Source organism: Pungitius pungitius, chromosome 14 (genome assembly GCF_949316345.1).
Source record: "Pungitius pungitius chromosome 14, fPunPun2.1, whole genome shotgun sequence".
NCBI lineage: Eukaryota > Metazoa > Chordata > Actinopteri > Perciformes > Gasterosteidae > Pungitius > Pungitius pungitius.
In genome coordinates, this window is record NC_084913.1 from 261,058 (window position 1) to 281,240 (window position 20,183).

General features: G+C 47.1%; 2 protein-coding genes across 5 annotated transcripts; both read left to right on the forward strand.

Moving 5' to 3' along the window:
- The first annotated feature begins 909 nt into the window (after positions 1–909).
- Positions 910–6,957, forward strand: srp54 (signal recognition particle 54). Of its 3 annotated transcripts, none has more exons than XM_037487109.2 (17): positions 922–1,036; positions 3,129–3,221; positions 3,356–3,453; positions 3,550–3,641; positions 3,731–3,815; positions 4,248–4,352; positions 4,440–4,506; positions 4,605–4,662; positions 4,739–4,889; positions 4,988–5,136; positions 5,224–5,324; positions 5,419–5,505; positions 5,622–5,695; positions 5,784–5,892; positions 5,970–6,140; positions 6,260–6,355; positions 6,463–6,957. In XM_037487109.2, the coding sequence occupies exons 3-17, from the start codon at positions 3,376–3,378 to the stop codon at positions 6,552–6,554; spliced, it is 1,515 nt and encodes a 504-aa protein (XP_037343006.1). In that variant the 5' UTR covers positions 922–1,036; positions 3,129–3,221; positions 3,356–3,375; the 3' UTR covers positions 6,555–6,957. The 3 variants fall into 3 exon arrangements, with proteins under 3 accessions (XP_037343010.1, XP_037343006.1, XP_037343008.1); XM_037487111.2 differs by having other exon boundaries at positions 3,129–3,216; positions 3,355–3,453; XM_037487113.2 differs by lacking the exon at positions 3,129–3,221 and having other exon boundaries at positions 910–1,036.
- Positions 6,958–7,817: 860 nt separating this feature from the next.
- Positions 7,818–19,908, forward strand: sec23a (Sec23 homolog A, coat complex II component). 2 transcript variants are annotated; one of them, XM_037487160.2, is made up of 20 exons: positions 7,818–7,971; positions 9,776–10,042; positions 10,138–10,195; positions 10,272–10,358; positions 10,445–10,681; positions 10,756–10,832; positions 11,605–11,749; positions 11,823–11,981; positions 12,190–12,305; positions 12,430–12,553; positions 12,625–12,705; positions 12,788–12,877; positions 15,019–15,125; positions 15,320–15,473; positions 15,566–15,643; positions 15,745–15,906; positions 17,304–17,390; positions 17,516–17,671; positions 18,808–18,873; positions 19,321–19,908. In XM_037487160.2, the coding sequence occupies exons 2-20, from the start codon at positions 9,822–9,824 to the stop codon at positions 19,408–19,410; spliced, it is 2,295 nt and encodes a 764-aa protein (XP_037343057.1). In that variant the 5' UTR covers positions 7,818–7,971; positions 9,776–9,821; the 3' UTR covers positions 19,411–19,908. The 2 variants fall into 2 exon arrangements, with proteins under 2 accessions (XP_037343057.1, XP_037343058.1); XM_037487161.2 differs by having other exon boundaries at positions 7,931–8,061.
- The last annotated feature ends 275 nt before the right edge of the window (positions 19,909–20,183 follow it).

Genomic DNA, 20,183 nt, shown 5'->3' on the forward strand with positions numbered 1-20,183 from the left:
TGATGGTTGATTGATGAATGGTGTGATTGGTTGATTGGTTGATTGATTCATGTTGTGATTGTTGGGTTAATTAATGGTGTGATGGTTGATTGGTTGGTGAGCAAAGGTTATTAGTTTCTGTTGTACAACATATCATTTTATAATCATATGTTTGTGAACATGGATTTAAAATGATATTAATGTGTTGTTTTCTCTTCCTGTATTAAGTCACTGTAGGATCATCACAAGAGACAGAGGGTGAAGTGTTAATGTGTGTGTGTGTTAATGTGTGTGTGTGTGTGTGTGCCTGCCCGTCTTGCAGCATGTTATTAAAGTCTTGTTTATGGCTTTGTTTCTTCTCTGAACTCTTCAACTGTGTTTCGTCACAGTGTATCCACACACACACACACTAACACAAAGAGAGGCACACACACGCTTCCTCTGCTGTCAGTCATCACACTGCAGAGGAGTTTAGGTAGTTTAACTGAACACTGTGGTAAGGCCATGTGAGGAAGAAGAGCAGGTTGTCATTATTAGTTTTATACACTGCTTCTTCTCTTCTCGGGTTAATGTTTCAGTGTGTGACGCCTCCTGCGGCTTCCATGGGCCTCAAGGAGCCTCCACACTTTGATCCAACTGAAGTTAATTTCAACAGATGTTTTAGTATGTATTTTTAATGTATGAATTGATACTGCCCTCTGCTGGAGGAACTAGGAGGTTAAAGATTTACTTTGTTAGGTTTAAAACCAGTATATATATATATATATATATATATATATATATATATATATATATATATATATACATATATATATATGTATGCTCTCTTTCGTATATACAGTATGTTCCTACAGTAGATACAGTAGAACACTGTTGTGTTGTGGGCGGAGAGGTAATAGCGCGTCCAGCAGGGGGCAGTAGCTGGTTCACTCTACCGTTAAATCTAGAGCTGAACAACACATCGTTTCCGGGTCAGTTTGGATTGGATGACGTACATCTGTGAAGTTCCGGTGTTTTCTAGCTGCTGTTTCAACAAACGTAACGTTAACAACAATCGGTAGGTTGGTATTGATTCTCTACATAACGTGTCTCTGTGGTTCACATTATTATGTTAATATGTAGCTAACGCACAGCTAGCTGCTAAGCTAACGTTAGCGCCGAGTCCTGCCGTAAACAGCTGACGTTTTGTTGTTTCTTAGACGGTGTTAAGCAGCACACCGTGAGTTAATGACTAATCGATACGATGACGTAGTGTAATGATTAAACGTTGTGGTTTTTTTACGGATTAAAGAGAAAAACGATATCTGTCAACGAAAGAGACCAATGACTTCAGTCAGTTGAAAGTACAAATCGATAATGTACTTTGACTAAAGTTATATGTATTAGCTGGTCACCCTACAGGAGAGAATTTATCTGTATCGTGAACATTTAGTCAATTTTTAACCCAAAACCAACCGGAAATTCTTTCTGCGTATTTAATTCTTAACACATTGTAAAGGAGGGTACCAAAATAATAGTTTCATTAATACGTCGTCAAAACAAACAATATGGCCGCCTCACGTCGTGTTAAGTGGTGAACTAAAAATCCTACAAGTCGTAACGTTCGCTGCGGCTGTGTCTCCTTTGTTGGGCCTCATCCTCATGAGAACCCGGCCTTCTGGTCTACGTGGGCTCTGAGAGGAGGCGGTCTGGTCCACGAGGGACTTCCTGCACGCGTCATCGGCGTTTCTCTCTACTTATCTACTTATTTAATTTAGTGAGATATACTTCACCTCTGACGCGTGACATTTTCAGGCTGAGAGGGGAACATTTCCTGTCATTTTGAGTTAAATTCGGATAAGCCCTGAACTTTAGCTAAAAGTAATACTACAATCCTAATGGTGCGTTGAGACCAAACGTGATGCAAATTCTGCACATATGTGATCAGACTGGAGAGATTGAAACTTGCAACAAACTAAACATTTTTTAGGGGTTTTAGGGTTTAGTTCATCAGCGCTGAAGTGCTCCCTGTTCAGAAGAATCAGAAGAAAAAGAGTTTATTAATCCTAACGTTAGCTGTGTGTGGGTAACCATCACTGCACTGAATATAGTGCATTAAAGTGTAGGGTCATTGTATTGTTTAACGACACACTGCCGGAGGTTTGCTCAACAATCAGGTGTGTGTGGCTCTCAAAGAGCCGTTCTTGAGCTCAAGGTGTGTCTCCGTGGGACGCTTCCCTCAGCAGTCCCCGATCTGAGCCCACAAGCCATCAAAGGTCTCCCCACTAGCACCATGTAGCGCTGGAAGAGGCAGTCATCCAGACGCACTTCCTGTGGAAGCGCCTACGGATGCTATTTAGTACTCAAACCCGCCCCCCATCACATATCGTTTGACAGTTCCTTGAATAGTTTTAACTTTAGCAGTTTGTTCTCACGTGAGATTTTGAAAAAACAACATCGGTAACTTAATATGTTTTGACAATCCTTTGGTAGATATTCAAGTGACCTTAGAGGCTCCACCCTGATGGTGTCTGGTCATCCCAGTAGGCCTGAGAGGGTCTGGGATGGTTCCAGTAGGCCTGAGAGGGTCTGGGATGGTTCCAGTAGGCCTGAGAGGGTCTGGGATGGTTCCAGCAGGCCTGAGAGGGTCTGGGATGGTCCCAGTAGGCCTGAGAGGGTCTTGGATGGTCCCAGTAGGCCTGAGAGGGTCTTGGATGGTCCCAGTAGGCCTGAGAGGGTCTTGGATGGTTCCAGCAGGCCTGAGAGGGTCTGGGATGGTTCCAGTAGGCCTGAGAGGGTCTTGGATGGTCCCAGTAGGCCTGAGAGGGTCTTGGATGGTCCCAGTAGGCCTGAGAGGGTCTTGGATGGTTCCAGCAGGCCTGAGAGGGTCTGGGATGGTTCCAGTGTGACACTGATCACATTTAACTCTCATTGGTTCAATACCTGCTGCCTTAACGCCGCCCTCTTGCACTCCTCGATGCTCTCTCAGGGGGCGGGGCTTAGCTGCTCCTTGTGAACTCTCCTAACCATCTTCCCTTGACCTTGTGATGTTTTCCGGAGGTCAAGGAATAGTGGTTAGGAATAGACCGTAGGTCGTTTCTTTGACGATTCGAATCCAGAGGAAGACCGTAGCAGTTGATGATTCATTGACTTCTTCTCCCTCAAAACAGGACGTGTGTTGCTGCTTGCTCTTAGCGTCACCTGTCAGCCGACCTGCGCTCAGTAGGGGATCCTCCTCCTACACACACACACACACACACACGGTGAGCTCCTCCCCGATCGGTGTGATCCATCATGTTAACAGGCTGTTAAAACCAACATAACTATTGATTATAGTGCTGATTCAAGGTCCATGTTGCCATGGAGACCAAATCACCAAATGTGTGACGTGTTTCAGGTTGAGTTCACGCCGCCACCATGGTGTTGGCCGACCTCGGGAGGAAGATCACCTCGGCGCTGAGGTCTCTCAGCAACGCCACCATTATCAATGAAGAGGTAAGTGCCCAGGAGAGGTCATGTGGCCGGCCTCTGATGATGTCACGGGTTATCTGTGATTGACAGGGGAAAGTAACCACTCTGCCTGTGCTCCAGGTGCTGAATGCTATGTTAAAGGAGGTGTGTGCTGCCCTCCTGGAGGCCGACGTCAACATCAAACTGGTCAAACAGCTGAGGGAGAATGTCAAGTGTGTATCAATAGTCCTGATCCAGGGTCTAGACCTGGTCCCGTTCAGGCCCACAACTGTGGTTGACCTGTGGTGTTCTGTCCCTTCAGGGCTGCCATAGACCTGGAGGAGATGGCTTCAGGTCTGAACAAGAGGAGGATGATTCAACACGCCGTCTTCAAGGAGCTCGTCAAGGTGGGAAAACCAGATTAACAAAATATGAGGAAGTCCTCCATCAGCAGTTTGTATTTGAATGAACCTTCTGTCGAGTTTACTGAGAACTAGAAAGTCCATCGTAACGTGTAGTAGTAGTAGTAGTAGTAGTAGTTAGTGGTAGGTGGTGGTAGTAGTAGTTAGTGGTAGTAGTTAGTGGTAGTAGTTAGTGGTAGGTGGTAGTAGTAGTAGTTAGTAGTAGTTAGTGGTAGGTGGTAGTAGTAGTTAGTGGTAGGTGGTAGTAGTAGTTGGTGGTAGGTGGTAGTAGTAGTTAGTGGTAGGTGGTAGTAGTAGTAGTAGTTAGTGGTAGGTGGTAGTAGTAGTAGTAGTAGTAGTAGTAGTTAGTGGTAGTAGTAGTAGTAGTAGTAGTAGTTGGTAGTTGGTGGTGAATCAAGTTGCTCCTCCTGTTTCTAGTTGGTGGACCCCGGTGTGAAGGCCTGGACTCCCACAAAAGGAAAGAACAACGTCATCATGTTTGTTGGTCTGCAGGGCAGTGGGAAAACTACAACCTGCTCCAAGGTGACTGAAGGCCCCGCCTCTGGAGTGTTGGATTATATAGTAATAATAGAGTTTTCAGCATCGCACTGACTGCTTTGCTTCCTGCAGCTGGCCTATTATTACCAAAGGAAGGGATGGAAGACCTGCCTAATCTGTGCCGACACCTTCAGAGCCGGTACTCTTCAGCTTTCCTTTCCTTTCAGTCACCTGACACAGCGCTTACCTCCTTTCAGTCACCTGACTCTATTTCATGTTTCGTACTTTCTATTTCAGGGGCTTTCGATCAACTAAAGCAAAACGCCACCAAAGCTCGGATCCCCTTCTACGGCAGGTGAGTCGCAGAGACCACCCCCCTTCTGTCTGCTGTTTGCCACACCTGTTTGTCACGTGTGTGTGTGTGTGTGTAGCTACACAGAGATGGACCCGGTAATCATTGCTGCTGAGGGAGTGGAGAAGTTCAAAGGGGAGAACTTTGAGATCATCATTGTGGACACGAGTGGACGCCACAAACAGGAAGACTCTCTGTTTGAGGAGATGCTGCAGGTCTCCAACGCGGTGGTGAGTCCCTGAACGTGCCTCCACAGGTCACCGGGTACCAGAGGAGAGTCTCGGGATGTTTCACCTTCAGGTGCTTCTTTCTACCTGTGTTTCCATAGCAACCTGATAACATTGTGTACGTGATGGACGCGTCCATCGGGCAGGCCTGTGAGTCTCAGGCGAAGGCCTTCAAAGACAAAGTGGACGTGGCCTCTGTGATCGTCACCAAACTGGACGGGCACGCCAAAGGGGGTGGAGCTCTGAGCGCGTAAGGCTGTGATGTCACAGAAACGTGTGTCACGTCACATCGACCCAGTTTCCTGTCGCTGACACTGTTCTTCTGTGGTTTCCTCAGCGTGGCAGCCACCCGGAGTCCCATCATCTTCATTGGGACAGGAGAACACATTGATGACTTTGAGCCCTTCAAGACTCAGCCCTTCATCAGCAAACTGCTCGGTAGGGTGGTTTACAGATGGGGGGGGGGGGGGTCATACTACAGAGAAAACCATCTCTCTGTGTCTCTTTAAGTAACTCCTCCCCTTCTTCTCAGGAATGGGAGACATTGAAGGTTTGATCGACAGAGTGAACGAGCTCAAACTGGACGATAACGAGGAGCTGATCGACAAGCTGAAACATGGTGAGAAACTCCTTCAGGTTCAGGAGCGACGGACACGAACACCAGCAGCAATGTACACTTCACACACCTGAGAGCATGCTTCATATGGTATGTTTGTCTTGACCTTTGACCTCCAGGTCAGTTCACCCTCAGGGACATGTACGAGCAGTTCCAGAACATCATGAAGATGGGGCCTTTCGGGCAGATCATGGTAAACAGTTCACAGCGAGCACACCTACCAGTCATGTGACTCTGAGCCACGCAACCTGTAAACGTGAGGTCATGTGTGCTGCCTTCAGGGGATGATTCCTGGTTTCGGGACAGACTTCATGAGCAAAGGAAACGAGCAGGAATCAATGGCCCGACTGAAGAAACTGATGACCATCATGGACAGTATGAACGACCAAGGTAAGACACGCGGGGACACCAGAGGGACTCCACCACAGAGACAGACACGGCGCTTCACTGGTGTCCTTGTGCCTCAGAGCTGGACAGCAAGGACGGGGCGAAACTCTTCAGTAAGCAGCCAAACCGCATCCAGAGGGTCGGCCGGGGGGCCGGCGTTGCTACCAGAGATGTCCAGGAGCTGCTGACCCAGTACACCAAGTTCGCCCAGATGGTGAAGAAGATGGGGGGCATCAAAGGACTCTTCAAAGGTAGATGGGGGGAGAGAGACCTAAGTCCTGTCAGGTCCCGGGGGGGGGTCGAGCACTATGCGAGACCTTGGGGGACTAAGCAGTGTGACTTTGTCTCATGTGGTTCATGTGTCTTGAAGGAGGAGACATGTCTAAGAACGTGAACCCGTCTCAGATGGCTAAACTGAACCAGCAGATGGCCAAAATGATGGACCCCAGAGTCCTGCACCACATGGGTGAGACCCGGCCTCCTTATAGCTCATCTTGTTGTTGTTGTTGTTGTTATTAAAGTTAGAGCGTGTAGAATGTGGAATGATGAAAGACGTGTGATTTTATTTTGAAGGGGGGATGGCTGGTCTGCAGTCAATGATGCGTCAGTTCCAGCAGGGCGCCGCTGGCAACATGAAAGGCATGATGGGATTTAACAACATGTGACTGCCGAAAAAATCAGCTGCCTTAACTCATACCCATGTCCACTTAAAGCTCCGCCTCCCAACAGGTACAGGTGAATGGGGCCGGGCTTAGGGCGAGTGAGAACAGGACCTGTGAAAAGAGACTAAATAAAAGCAGGATGTTTGAAGTCTTTTTCAGTTATCTGCTGCTTTTAGAAAAATACCAGAAAAACTACAAATTTTAAAGGAGTAGTTCCTCATTTTAAACTTGAGACTGCTCCTTTAAATGAGGAGGAGCTGGTTGTGTTTCAGCCTCATTAACTTAATTCTGTAAAAGATGTTTGTGCATAAGATTTAAACCGAGCAGAGGTCCGTTTCTATTGGACGAGTATTGCGATGATATTTTTTTTTTTTGCATAATAAACATTTGTATTTCACCATTTTAAACTTCTGTTGTTATTTCATGATTAAATTCTTATATCACTGATTTCATAACATAAAATCAAGTAAAAAGATTGTAAAAGTACGGAAATATTACTGTAAAAAGAACTCTTACTAATGATGTGTAAATATATTCTATATGTTGATGCATTAATGTGTTCATATATCTATTGTTCATTCATTCATACATCATTTATTAGTTAATTATCTTATTCTATAAAGAAACTAAATCTTACAATGAATTATGTAGTTGACTAAAAACATTGTTACTGCAAAGTTTCATCAAAGATCTTCTATCACTGAAATGATGACCTCTGGTGGCCTCTCAAGCTTTATTGATCTGTGATGAATAGTTATTAGAGTACGAACATAAAACAAGGTGTTTCTTTTTCTCTCATAAGAAATGAAAAATATGAAGACAACAAAATAGACCACAAAACACTAAGCATAAACATTTACTGGTGTGTACAAAATAAATATGTAGTGCAGATGGAGGTGTCTGGTAATTCTATTTTAGAGGAACAAAGGTCGAAGATGCTGTTATTTATTTCATTTTATTATTAAGGAGCAAAGGTTGAACATTCTGTAAAATATTTTAATTAAGGGACAAAGGTTAAACTTTCTGGAAACTACTTTGAGCTGCTAAATGATTACTTATGTATATTGTTCTAAAGGGTCACTATGTCATAAATGTGGTCAATACTGCAATTCAATGGTTGCAAAAACCAAATTGGCGGTCGCCGGAATGACGGGTCTGTGAAAGTCCCCACACTACTGGGTGACGTCATGATGATTGCGTCATGATCTGTGACGCTAAACTGATTACATTACATGTCATTTAGCTGACGCTTTTATCCAGAGCGACGTACAATAAGTCGACCTGTAGTCACTGTGGTTCTCAGGGGTCGCTGAATGTCGCTCAGAGTGATCCCTCCTCGTTGGTTTCCTCTCTGTGTCTCGACGTGGCGCCGCCATGTTGTTTTGCTTCGTTGTCAGCAGAGAGCAGCAGCTGAGAGGAGGTGAGTGACAGATTTACCTTCTGACAGAGACCCACCTGGACCCGACGGAACCAGGACCGTGACTGCGTCAGGTCACCCGTGTGAACACCGGTTCGTGACGCGGCTATTCGTGATCTGCCATTAGCTGTTAGCATGAATTATTAGTGACGTTCCTCTGCTCCCATTGATCATCAGCTCACTGATCGTTTACTTATTAGTTCTAAGGTGTACTTAGTAGTATAGTAGTGTACTTAGTAGTATAGTAGTGTACTTAGTAGTATAGTAGTGTACTTAGTAGTGCTCCAGTGTACCTAGTAGTATAGTAGTGTACTTAGTAGTGCTCCAGTGTACCTAGTAGTATAGTAGTGTACTTAGTAGTGCTCCAGTGTACCTAGTAGTGTACTTAGTAGTGCTCCAGTGTACTTAGTTGTGCTCCAGTGTACCTAGTAGTATAGTAGTGTACTTAGTAGTGCTCCAGTGTACCTAGTAGTATAGTAGTGTACTTAGTAGTGCTCCAGTGTACCTAGTAGTATAGTAGTGTACTTAGTAGTGCTCCAGTGTACCTAGTAGTGTACTTAGTAGTGCTCCAGTGTACCTAGTAGTATAGTAGTGTACTTAGTAGTGCTCCAGTGTACTTAGTAGTGCTGCAGTGTACCTAGTAGTGTACTTAGTAGTGCTCCAGTGTACCTAGTAGTGTACTTAGTAGTGCTCCAGTGTACCTAGTAGTGCTCCAGTGTACCTAGTAGCATAGTAGTGTACTTAGTAGTGCTCCAGTGTACCTAGTGGTGTACTTAGTATTGCTTCAGTGTACCTAGTAGTATAGTAGTGTACTTAGTAGTTCTCCAGTGTACTTAGCAGTGCTCCAGTGTACCTAGTAGCATAGTAGTGTACTTAGTAGTGCTCCAGTGTACCTAGTAGTATAGTAGTGTACTTAGTAGTTCTCCAGTGTACTTAGCAGTGCTCCAGTGTACCTAGTAGTTCTCCAGTGTACCTAGAAGTGTACGTAGTAGTGCTCTAGTGTACCTAGTAGTATAGTAGTGTACTTAGTAGTGCTCCAGTGTACTTAGTAGTGCTCCAGTGTACCTAGTAGTGTACTTAGTAGTGCTCCAGTGTACTTAGTAGTGCTCCAGTGTACTTAGTAGTGCTCCAGTGTACCTAGTAGTGTACTTAGTAGTTCTCCAGTGTACTTAGCAGTGCTCCAGTGTACCTAGTAGTGTACTTAGTAGTGCTTCAGTGTACCTAGTAGTATAGTAGTGTACTTAGTAGTTCTCCAGTGTACTTAGCAGTGCTCCAGTGTACCTAGTAGTTCTCCAGTGTACCTAGAAGTGTACGTAGTAGTGCTCTAGTGTACCTAGTAGTATAGTAGTGTACTTAGTAGTGCTCCAGTGTACTTAGTAGTGCTCCAGTGTACCTAGTAGTGTACTTAGTAGTGCTCCAGTGTACTTAGTAGTGCTCCAGTGTACTTAGTAGTGCTCCAGTGTACCTAGTAGTGTACTTAGTAGTTCTCCAGTGTACTTAGCAGTGCTCCAGTGTACCTAGTAGTTCTCCAGTGTACCTAGAAGTGTACGTAGTAGTGCTCTAGTGTACCTAGTAGTATAGTAGTGTACTTAGTAGTTCTCCAGTGTACTTAGTAGTGCTCCAGTGTACCTAGTAGTATAGTAGTGTACTTAGTAGTGCTCCAGTGTACTTAGTAGTGCTCCAGTGTACCTAGTAGTGTACTTAGTAGTGCTCCAGTGTACTTAGTAGTGCTCCAGTGTACCTAGTAGTATAGTAGTGTCTAGTATGCATCTTTACACTGACTTTGTTTTCTCTCCCCCACACACAGCCTTAACCTGACGTGCGTCTGACCCCTCCCGTTTTCCTGCGTTGCCATGTCGACCTTCCCAGAGTACATCACTCAGAACGAGGAGCGTGACGGCGTACGGTTCAGCTGGAACGTCTGGCCTTCCAGCCGGCTGGAGGCTACTCGGATGGTGGTCCCGGTGTCGACTCTGTTCACCCCCCTGAGGGAACGCCTCGACCTACCGCCGATCCAGTACGAGCCGGTCCTCTGTAGCCGGGCCACCTGCCGCGCAGTACTCAATCCGCTGTGGTAGGCATCACCTGTGTGACGCAGTATACACAGTATGACACCATATAGGAGTATGGGATCTAATGGCTACCTCTAATGTCTTCTGTACGTTTCAGTCAGGTGGACTACAGAGCCAAACTCTGGGCCTGTAACTTCTGCTACCAGAGGAACCAGGTTCAGTACAAGCACAAACATTCAGTCAATCCCTTTGACAGAAGATGACACAACACTCACTCTGGTTCTGTTTCAGTTCCCCCCGTCTTATGCCGGAATATCTGAATCGAACCAACCAGCGGAGCTACTGCCTCAGTTCTCCACCATCGAGTATGTGGTCCAGGTGAGACAGGAAGCCAGTGACAGTCAGACATTCACAGTCAAACCATACAGTCAGATCTTTAACTCAATGTGGTTCAATGTCCTCAGCGGGGTCCTCAGATGCCACTTGTCTTCCTGTACGTGGTGGACACCTGCATGGAGGACGAGGATCTTCAGGCTCTCAGGGAGTCTCTACAAATGTCCCTGTCACTGCTTCCTCCCACTGCGCTGGTCGGGCTCATTACCTTCGGCCGCATGGTTCAGGTCCACGAACTGGGCTGTGAGGGGATCTCCAAGAGCTATGTCTTCAGGGGGACCAAGGACCTGAGCGCCAAGCAGCTGCAGGTATCTAACTACCCCCCCAAACCCCACTACCCCTCCAGGACTGGCCCCAGTTCTAACCAGCTGTGAGTTTGCAGGAGATGCTCGGTCTGACCAAACCTTCAGCCACTCAGGGACGAGGACCTCAACCGGTCCAACAGCCTCTGTCCAACAGGTACACACACACACACACACTGACTAGGATCGGGACATATATGTACATCTACTTGTTTAACCCATGTTATGTGAAGTATAGTGTACCACCATTGGTTTATTATAGTCAAAGTAAAATCTCCTCCAAAAAAGTCTCTCAGCATTTGGAACCAGCCCTAACGACTCAATTAGTATATTTTGTGTAGCCCAATAATCACACATGTCAGATTTGCCTATGGGTACGATAAATGCCAGGAGAAAAAAAGGAGGAAACTTTAGGGAGAGCAGCAGAGAGCGATCATGTGTACATATGACACACCAAGCGTGACGCAGATTACACCCACAGACGCATTATTGCATCAAATGTACCCCAAAGTCGCACAAATTTGTGTCAAACTGTCAATCGCACCAAACAATATTTTGTACTAGGCCTGCAACTCATTTTGTTCGTAATGGACTAATCTTATGGACCATTTTTTAATTCGTCAACTAATCTAACAATTATTTACCCGGGTAGGAGGGTGGAAACAAAGGGGCAACTATTCCTTTTGACTACAACGTGTGGCTGTTTATTTCCATCCAATCCAAACAGCTCTCACACATTCACTTCCTGCTCCATGTCACCATGGTTACGCCCCTTTCTCTTGAAGGGCCCTGTGAATTTGGTCCTTTTAGTCCCCTACAATAGCAAATTAAAATGATGACTCAACATGTTGGATTTTGAACATCAAATGTATTTGAGTAACAAGTTAATACAAAAGTAATCTTCATAATAAGCTGTTCTCTTACTTCAGGTTCCTGCAGCCGGTGCAGAAGATCGACATGAACCTGACCGACCTGTTGGGGGAGCTGCAGCGGGACCCCTGGCCTGTCACGCAGGGAAAGAGGCCGCTGCGCTCGCTGGGCGTCGCCATGTCCATCGCCGTGGGCCTGCTGGAGGTGGGGAGGCCGACGGCTTTCTGCGCTCTACGCCTAACCCGTCACTCATTGGGTGTGGTTGTTTTACCCACAGTGCACTTTCCCCAACACGGGCGCCCGGATCATGACGTTCGTGGGGGGCCCGGCGACGCAGGGTCCCGGCATGGTGGTTGGAGACGAGCTGAAGACCCCCATCAGGTCATGGCACGACCTTGAGAAGGACAACGCCAAGTTCATGAAGAAAGCCACCAAAGTAAGAGTTTATTCATTAGTTTAGTCCAATGGTAGGGCTGCTTCATGGGGTCAATGGATCACGTGTGTGTGTGTGTGTGTGTGTGTGTGTGTGTGTGTGTGTGTGTGTGTGTGTGTGTGTGTGTGTGTGTGTGTGTGTGTGTGTGTGTGTGTGTGTGTGTGTGTGTGTGTGTGTGTGTGTGTGTGTGTGTGTGTGTGTGTGTGTGTAGCACTATGAGTCTCTAGCTAACAGAGCCTCCACTAACGGCCACATCATCGATGTCTACGCCTGCGCCCTCGACCAGACCGGCCTGCTGGAGATGAAGTGCTGCGCCAACTACACAGGGTACACACACACAGGACTACCTTATAATCTGATTATCATACTGCACTATGTTATCAAATGTAAGAGAAAGAACAAGAGTTTGATCTCCATTGTTGTGGTGAACTGGCTTCGCTCTGCTCTCCAGAGGCTACATGGTGATGGCCGACTCCTTCAACACGTCTCTCTTCAAACAGACCTTTCAGAGGGTTTTCACCAAAGACGTCCAGGGGTCCTTCAAAATGGCCTTCGCCGCCACGCTGGAGGTCAAGGTACGAAATACTGCTTATCACCCGAGTCTGATCAATCCTCGTATAACTACATCACTGATTTTTTCTTTTAGACATCCAGAGAGATCAAAGTATCTGGAGCGATCGGTCCATGTGTCTCTCTGAGTGCTAAAGGACCTTGTGTCTCTGAGAACGTATGTAAGCATAGTTACACAGTATTACACTGTAGTACACAGTACTGTGTAGTCACTGTGTGTGTGTGTGTGTGCGCTACAGGAGATAGGAACAGGCGGAACATGTCAGTGGAAGATCTGCGGTCTGGATCCGAGCACCACGCTGGCTCTGTACTTCGAGGTGGTCAACCAGGTACCAACAGCTGACCTTTGTCCAATCCACACAGTGCATGAACCAGCTGAGACGGACACAATAGAAGTACCTGCTCACAAAGGTTTCAGGTAGAGGAGGCTTTAGTGTAGAAAGGACCATGAATATATCTGAACTGAACCTCATAACACACCACCCAGAAGTCCGTCTCGAGCGAGATATTTGCTTGGTTGTGAGACTTGAACCTCCTCCCTGGAGAGGCTGTTCTTTATGACAGTAAGGGTGGAGAGGTCAGAGGTCACAGCCACACTCTGCTGACCACTGAAGGTGTCGTACAAACAAAACCAGTACAGGACCAGATCAAGACCCGGGACTCGTTTCAGGGGTCTGAGGACGAGTGTCTCTGTCTCCAGGCTTTACCGTCTCTACTGATGCTTCACCGTCTCTACTGAGGCTTCACCGTCTCTACTGAAGCTTCACTGTCTCTACTGATGCTTCACCGTCTCTACTGAGGCTTCACCGTCTCTACTGAAGCTTCACCGTCTCTACTGAGGCTTTACTGTCTCTACTGAGGCTTCACTGTCTCTACTGAGGCTTCACTGTCTCTACTGAGGCTTCACCGTCTCTACTGAGGCTTCACTGTCTCTACTGAGGCTTCACCGTCTCTACTGAAGCTTCACCGTCTCTACTGAGGCTTTACTGTCTCTACTGAGGCTTCACCGTCTCTACTGAGGCTTCACCGTCTCTACTGAGGCTTCACCGTCTCTACTGAAGCTTCACCGTCTCTACTGAAGCTTCACCGTCTCTACTGAGGCTTTACTGTCTCTACTGAGGCTTCACTGTCTCTACTGAGGCTTCACTGTCTCTACTGAGGCTTCACCGTCTCTACTGAGGCTTCACTGTCTCTACTGAGGCTTCACTGTCTCTACTGAGGCTTCACTGTCTCTACTGAGGCTTTACTGTCTCTACTGAGGCTTTACTGTCTCTACTGAGGCTTTACTGTCTCTACTGAGGCTTCACCGTCTCTACTGAGGCTTCACCGTCTCTACTGAAGCTTCACCGTCTCTACTGAAGCTTCACCGTCTCTACTGAGGCTTCACTGTCTCTACTGAGGCTTCACTGTCTCTACTGAGGCTTCACTGTCTCTACTGAGGCTTCACCGTCTCTACTGAGGCTTCACTGTCTCTACTGAGGCTTCACTGTCTCTACTGAGGCTTCACCGTCTCTACTGAGGCTTCACTGTCTCTACTGAGGCTTTACTGTCTCTACTGAGGCTTCACCGTCTCTACTGAGGCTTCACTGTCTCTACTGAGGCTTCACCGTCTCTACTGAGGCTTCACTGTCTCTACTGAGGCTTCACCGTCTCTACTGAGGCTTCACTGTCTCTACTGAGGCTTTACTGTCTCTACTGAGGCTTCACCGTCTCTACTGAGGCTTTACTGTCTCTACTGAGGCTTCACCGTCTCTACTGAGGCTTCACTGTCTCTACTGAGGCTTCACCGTCTCTACTGAGGCTTCACTGTCTCTACTGAGGCTTCACCGTCTCTACTGAGGCTTCACTGTCTCTACTGAGGCTTCACCGTCTCTACTGAGGCTTCACCGTCTCTACTGAGGCTTCACCGTCTCTACTGAGGCTTCACTGTCTCTACTGAAGCTTCACTGTCTCTACTGAGGCTTCACTGTCTCTACTGAGGCTTCACCGTCTCTACTGAGGCTTCACCGTCTCTACTGAGGCTTCACCGTCTCTACTGAGGCTTCACTGTCTCTACTGAAGCTTCACCGTCTCTACTGAGGCTTCACCGTCTCTACTGAGGCTTCACTGTCTCTACTGAGGCTTCACCGTCTCTACTGAGGCTTCACTGTCTCTACTGAGGATTCTACTGTACACACACAGTTATCTGCTCACTCTGTCAACATCAGTGGGGACAGGTGTGTCATCACCTGCTCTTGCTGAACCTCAGAGCTCATTCTGAGCTCAGGTGTGAAGCAGCCAATCGGATAGCAGCATTCTATCCCTCGGGTCGTTTAATGATTAGAAACCCAACGAGTCGCCGTGGAGACAAAGTGTCACATGTTGCCACTCTGCTTGATGTGTTGCATGTGTGGAATGACGGGGTTATTATGATGGGGTTACTGGTTGATGACTGATGAGCCGTGTTAACACGTTCTTCTTGTTGCTGCAGCACAACGCTCCGATTCCTCAGGGAGGCCGGGGGGCGATCCAGTTTGTGACCCAGTACCAACACTCGTCAGGACAGAGACGCATCCGGGTCACCACCACAGCCCGGAAGTAACAGACGCAGTTTACAGTTTATCGTAATCTGATCTGGTGATCTAAACACATTTACATTATTAAACCCCTCCTCCTCCTCCTCTTCCTCATCTCCTTCCGCTCTTCTTCTCTCCTCCTCTTTCGCTCCTTTGTCCTCTCTCTTCCTCCCCTTCTCTCTACTCTTTTCTTTCATCTGTCCCCCGCCCTCACAGCTGGGCGGATGCTCAGACGCAGATCCAGAGCATCGCTGCATCCTTTGACCAGGAGGCTGCGGCCATCTTGATGGCGAGGTTGTCTGTGTACCGAGCGGAGACGGAGGAGGGTCCTGATGTTCTCCGGTGGCTGGACAGACAGCTGATCAGACTGGTGTGCCACAATCAATAGATTGAATAAATAGTAAATAGAATAAACTAACAATGATCAATAATCAATAATGCGCTCTCTCTGTTTCTCTTCAGTGTCAGAAGTTTGGAGATTACCACAAAGATGATCCAAACTCCTTCAGGTTCTCTGAGACCTTCTCCCTCTACCCTCAGGTGATCTACATCCCATAATTCTCTGTATCCGTGCTACTTTTATCAGCGACCTTGGTTGCTTGTATTTCACCTTTCACTGACCTTGTGTTGTCTTTCAACAGTTCATGTTCCACCTGCGCCGCTCTCCATTCCTTCAGGTGTTCAACAACAGTCCGGATGAGAGTTCATACTACCGACATCAGTTCAACAGACAGGACCTGACTCAGGCCCTCATCATGGTCCAACCTGTGCTCTACGCCTACTCCTTCAGCGGACCCCCCGAGGTATTCATACACCTTTATGGAGACCTGTCAATCAGCGTTAGGCCCCGCCCTAAAGCACCCCCTCTTTATGGTCTGTTTGACTCTAAATGGACCATCATTCACTAAATGAACATCATGCTGCATTGAAGAAGACTTGAAACTAGAGACTGAGACCATAAACTCATGTTTACAATGTTTACTGAGCGAATAAATCAAGAGAGAAGAAGAGTCATTTCCTCATAGACGTCTATGGGAGCAGAGGAGTCGCCCCCTGCTGGTCACTACACAGAAGTAGAGTCATTTCCTCATAGACGTCTATGGGAGCAGAGGAGTCGCCCCCTGCTGGTCACTACACAGAAGTAGTCATTTCCTCATAGACGTCTATGGGAGCAGAGGAGTCGCCCCCTGCTGGTCACTACACAGAAGTAGAGTCATTTCCTCATAGACGTCTATGGGAGCAGAGGAGTCGCCCCCTGCTGGTCACTACACAGAAGTAGAGTCATTTCCTCATAGACGTCTATGGGAGCAGAGGAGTCGCCCCCTGCTGGTCACTACACAGAAGTAGAGTCATTTCCTCATAGACGTCTATGGGAGCAGAGGAGTCGCCCCCTGCTGGTCACTACACAGAAGTAGAGTCATTTCCTCATAGACGTCTATGGGAGCAGAGGAGTCGCCCCCTGCTGGTCACTACACAGAAGTAGAGTCATTTCCTCATAGAAGTCTATGGGAGCAGAGGAGTCGCCCCCTGCTGGTCACTACACAGAAGTAGAGTCATTTCCTCATAGACGTCTATGAGAGCAGAGGAGTCGCCCCCTGCTGGTCACTACACAGAAGTAGTCATTTCCTCATAGACGTCTATGGGAGCAGAGGAGTCGCCCCCTGCTGGTCACTACACAGAAGTAGAGTCATTTCCTCATAGACGTCTATGGGAGCAGAGGAGTCGCCCCCTGCTGGTCACTACACAGAAGTAGAGTCATTTCCTCATAGACGTCTATGGGAGCAGAGGAGTCGCCCCCTGCTGGTCACTACACAGAAGTAGAGTCATTTCCTCATAGACGTCTATGGGAGCAGAGGAGTCGCCCCCTGCTGGTCACTACACAGAAATAGAGTCATTTCCTCATAGACGTCTATGGGAGCAGAGACGTCTATGGGAGCAGAGGAGTCGCCCCCTGCTGGTCGCCCCCTGCTGGTCACTACACTGAAGTAGAGTCATTTCCTCATAGACGTCTATGGGAGCAGAGGAGTCGCCCCCTGCTGGTCACTACACAGAAGTAGAGTCATTTCCTCATAGACGTCTATGGGAGCAGAGGAGTCGCCCCCTGCTGGACAGTAGAGAGGCTGCTGATTAGACCTTAATTTACTCCTAAAGATAACATCATGATAACTCTAATAATTATTTAAATGTTTGTGTTTTTCAGCCGGTTCTGTTGGACAGCAGCAGCATCCTGCCGGACCGGATCCTGCTGATGGACACCTTCTTCCAGATCCTCATCTACCATGGAGAGGTACTGCGAGTTCTCAGTACACACTGAGGATACCCACAGAGTACACTCTGAATGCATCATAGTCAGTGTTTAATCCTCCTGTGTCTCATGGATGTCACATTTAATCTGTGGTTTCTGTCTTTTAGACTGTAGCTCAGTGGAGGAAGGCTGGTTACCAGGAGATGTCTGAGTATGAGAACTTCCGACACCTCCTTCAGGCCCCGGTGGATGATGCTCAGGAGCTGCTCCACACTCGCTTCCCGATGCCCAGATACATCGACACGGAGCACGGAGGCAGCCAGGTGGGGGCGCTCACTCCGGACCTTTTCACTAATAACTGTGTGCTCTCTCCATGTGACACAACATCTGGGTGTGGCTCTGAGGAATGTTCAGAGTCAACAGCGACTTACCTTTAACTACTCAGAAAGCATTTGTTAAACAACAAATAAATGAGCAAATAGAACCCTCATGAGGAGAATTGAAGAGCGTAGCTCAGCGAGAACCTTCTCACGCTCTCCGTGGTTACATCCCCTCATTTTGTCTTACTGGGACGGGCGGCGTTTCCCTTTGACTCCCAGTGGAAACTGAGACGTGTCTGTGCTCCACCCTGAAGAGGAGGGGGGGTCCGGGGGGAACGCATTTCCCCATAAATGTGATCTTATCTCAGGCTTGGAAATAGCAAAGATAATTTAGACTCTTCTGAAAGAGGACCACCATCTTCTCCAAGCTACACGGGACCTGCCCGGCCTGGAGCTCGTGGAGGCGTCTCTGTCCCTCCCCGTGTGTCAGGAGGTGTGGGTGGATTTACATCACGTGACCCAGGGGTCACCGGAGTGGCATCTTCAAAGGCTCAGAGCAACTTCTGTTTTATTTACTTCAGAACAAAAACTCAGATTAGAACAAGTTAGAGAAATTTATAATCCCAGAAAAGCCTTCATGCCTCTGAGTGTCCACGTGGACCTCATGTCTCCTGCAGAACTGCTGTCACTTCTGTCCATAACACAAACATCTCAACACCACATATATATATATATATACTCCATAATATGGCTGATTATCTTATTATAAAGTGTTACTGATCAAATTAAAACTAAACCCGTAAATAACATTATTCATTTTGCATCTCATTCTATCCTCAACAACACAATCGTTTTAGACAAAAGATGAAATGCTGCTAAACAGTTTGCTACGAAAAGGCTTTTCTAGGGTTAAGTGGTAACGATTTAATATGACATGACAACTTCCTGTTGAACAGTACGAGCTCTTTTGGGACTTACAGCTATTGTTCTTTGGGGAAGGGTCAAAGGTCACGCTGCGTACTGAAAGGCCACTGAGCCGCGCTTTAACATCTGTCCTCTACGGGAAAACGTTTCTCCAACATTGACCATAATGATGATTATGATGATTGATGTGATGAAGATGTGTTGATGTGTTGCAGGCTCGCTTCCTGCTCTCCAAAGTGAACCCGTCCCAGACGCACAACAACATGTACGCCTGGGGACAGGTGAGACCTTTAGTTCACCACGCCGTCGCTGTGATGCCGGTTGCTATGATGCTGGTTGCTATGATACCGGTTGCTATGATACCGGTTGCTATGATGCCGGTTGCCATGATGCCGGTTGCCATGATACCGGTTGCCATGATACCGGTTGCCATGATACCGGTTGCCATGATGCCGGTTGCTATGATGCCGGTTGCCATGATGCCGGTTGCCATGATGCCGGTTGCCATGATACCGGTTGCCATGATACCGGTTGCCATGATGCCGGTTGCTATGATACCGGTTGCCATGATGCCGGTTGCTATGATACTGGTTGTCATGATGCCGGTTGCCATGATACCAGTTGCCATGATGCCGGTTGCCATGATACCGGTTGCCATGATACTGGTTGCCATGATGCCGGTTGCTATGATACTGGTTGCTATGATGCCGGTTGTGTGTCCTCTGCAGGAGTCTGGAGCTCCCATCCTGACTGATGATGTCAGCCTGCAGGTGTTCATGGACCACCTGAAAAAACTGGCCGTCTCCAGCGCCGCCTGACCCAATAAGAAACAAGCGTCGCTCGACGTCCTCCTACTCTCAGCCAATCGGCAGCGGGCTCAGAACAACAACAAAAACAAACACAATGTTCCTGAAGTTTCTCACAATAAAAACAGCAGTGATTTTTATACTTTTACTGTAAAGGAGCAACAGGAAGTGAGATTTACTGCAGGCTAATCAATATGTTCCTTTAGTTTGTGATTATGTACGACAAGAGCTGCCTGTGGAAAGAGAGCATTATAAACAATATTATTCTATCACAGCAGATACTTCTGTTTACCAAGATAAAATCTTAATACTTCTGTTAAGCAGATGTGAATCGGTTTTGTCAGAAAACAAAATATTTATTTTGATTCAGTGTCCAAGTCATCAGTATCAACATAACTTCTCTTATGTCTGCCTCAAAGTGACTGAAGTTATGATGACTTGTCGCTGTATTGATCATCTGATACTTTGTGTTCTGTTGATTCTCATTTCTATTAAAACTGAAGAGAAGTTGATTGTCTTTCTTCATTGTGCGACTTAAACCAGAGTTTTTCTATTTTAAGGATGTTCCATAATGCGACCAATGTTTTTCTTCATAATATGTATACTGTCATTTCTTATAAATGAACACCTCTAAGGATAAAGTTTCATAGAATCTATTGATGATCGACTCACAAACCCAGTTTTGGGAGGTCTCAGTGTTACCGTGACAACGGGCCCATGAGTCACGGCGCCGGCCTTCACAACCTGTGACTTCCTGTCATTCTTCTTCACTTCCTTTTGAAATA

Coding starts and splice junctions, on each gene's coding strand:
- srp54 (XM_037487113.2), top strand. CDS start 3,376: ATGGTGTTGGCCGACCTCGGGAGGAAGATCACCTCGGCGCTGAGGTCT. Junction 5,506..5,621: donor GATCGACAAGCTGAAACATG/GTGAGAAACTCC, acceptor TTTGACCTCCAG/GTCAGTTCACCCTCAGGGAC. Junction 5,893..5,969: donor GGACAGTATGAACGACCAAG/GTAAGACACGCG, acceptor CTTGTGCCTCAG/AGCTGGACAGCAAGGACGGG.
- sec23a (XM_037487160.2), top strand. CDS start 9,822: ATGTCGACCTTCCCAGAGTACATCACTCAGAACGAGGAGCGTGACGGC. Junction 10,359..10,444: donor CCATCGAGTATGTGGTCCAG/GTGAGACAGGAA, acceptor CAATGTCCTCAG/CGGGGTCCTCAGATGCCACT. Junction 12,878..15,018: donor ACTTCGAGGTGGTCAACCAG/GTACCAACAGCT, acceptor TTGTTGCTGCAG/CACAACGCTCCGATTCCTCA.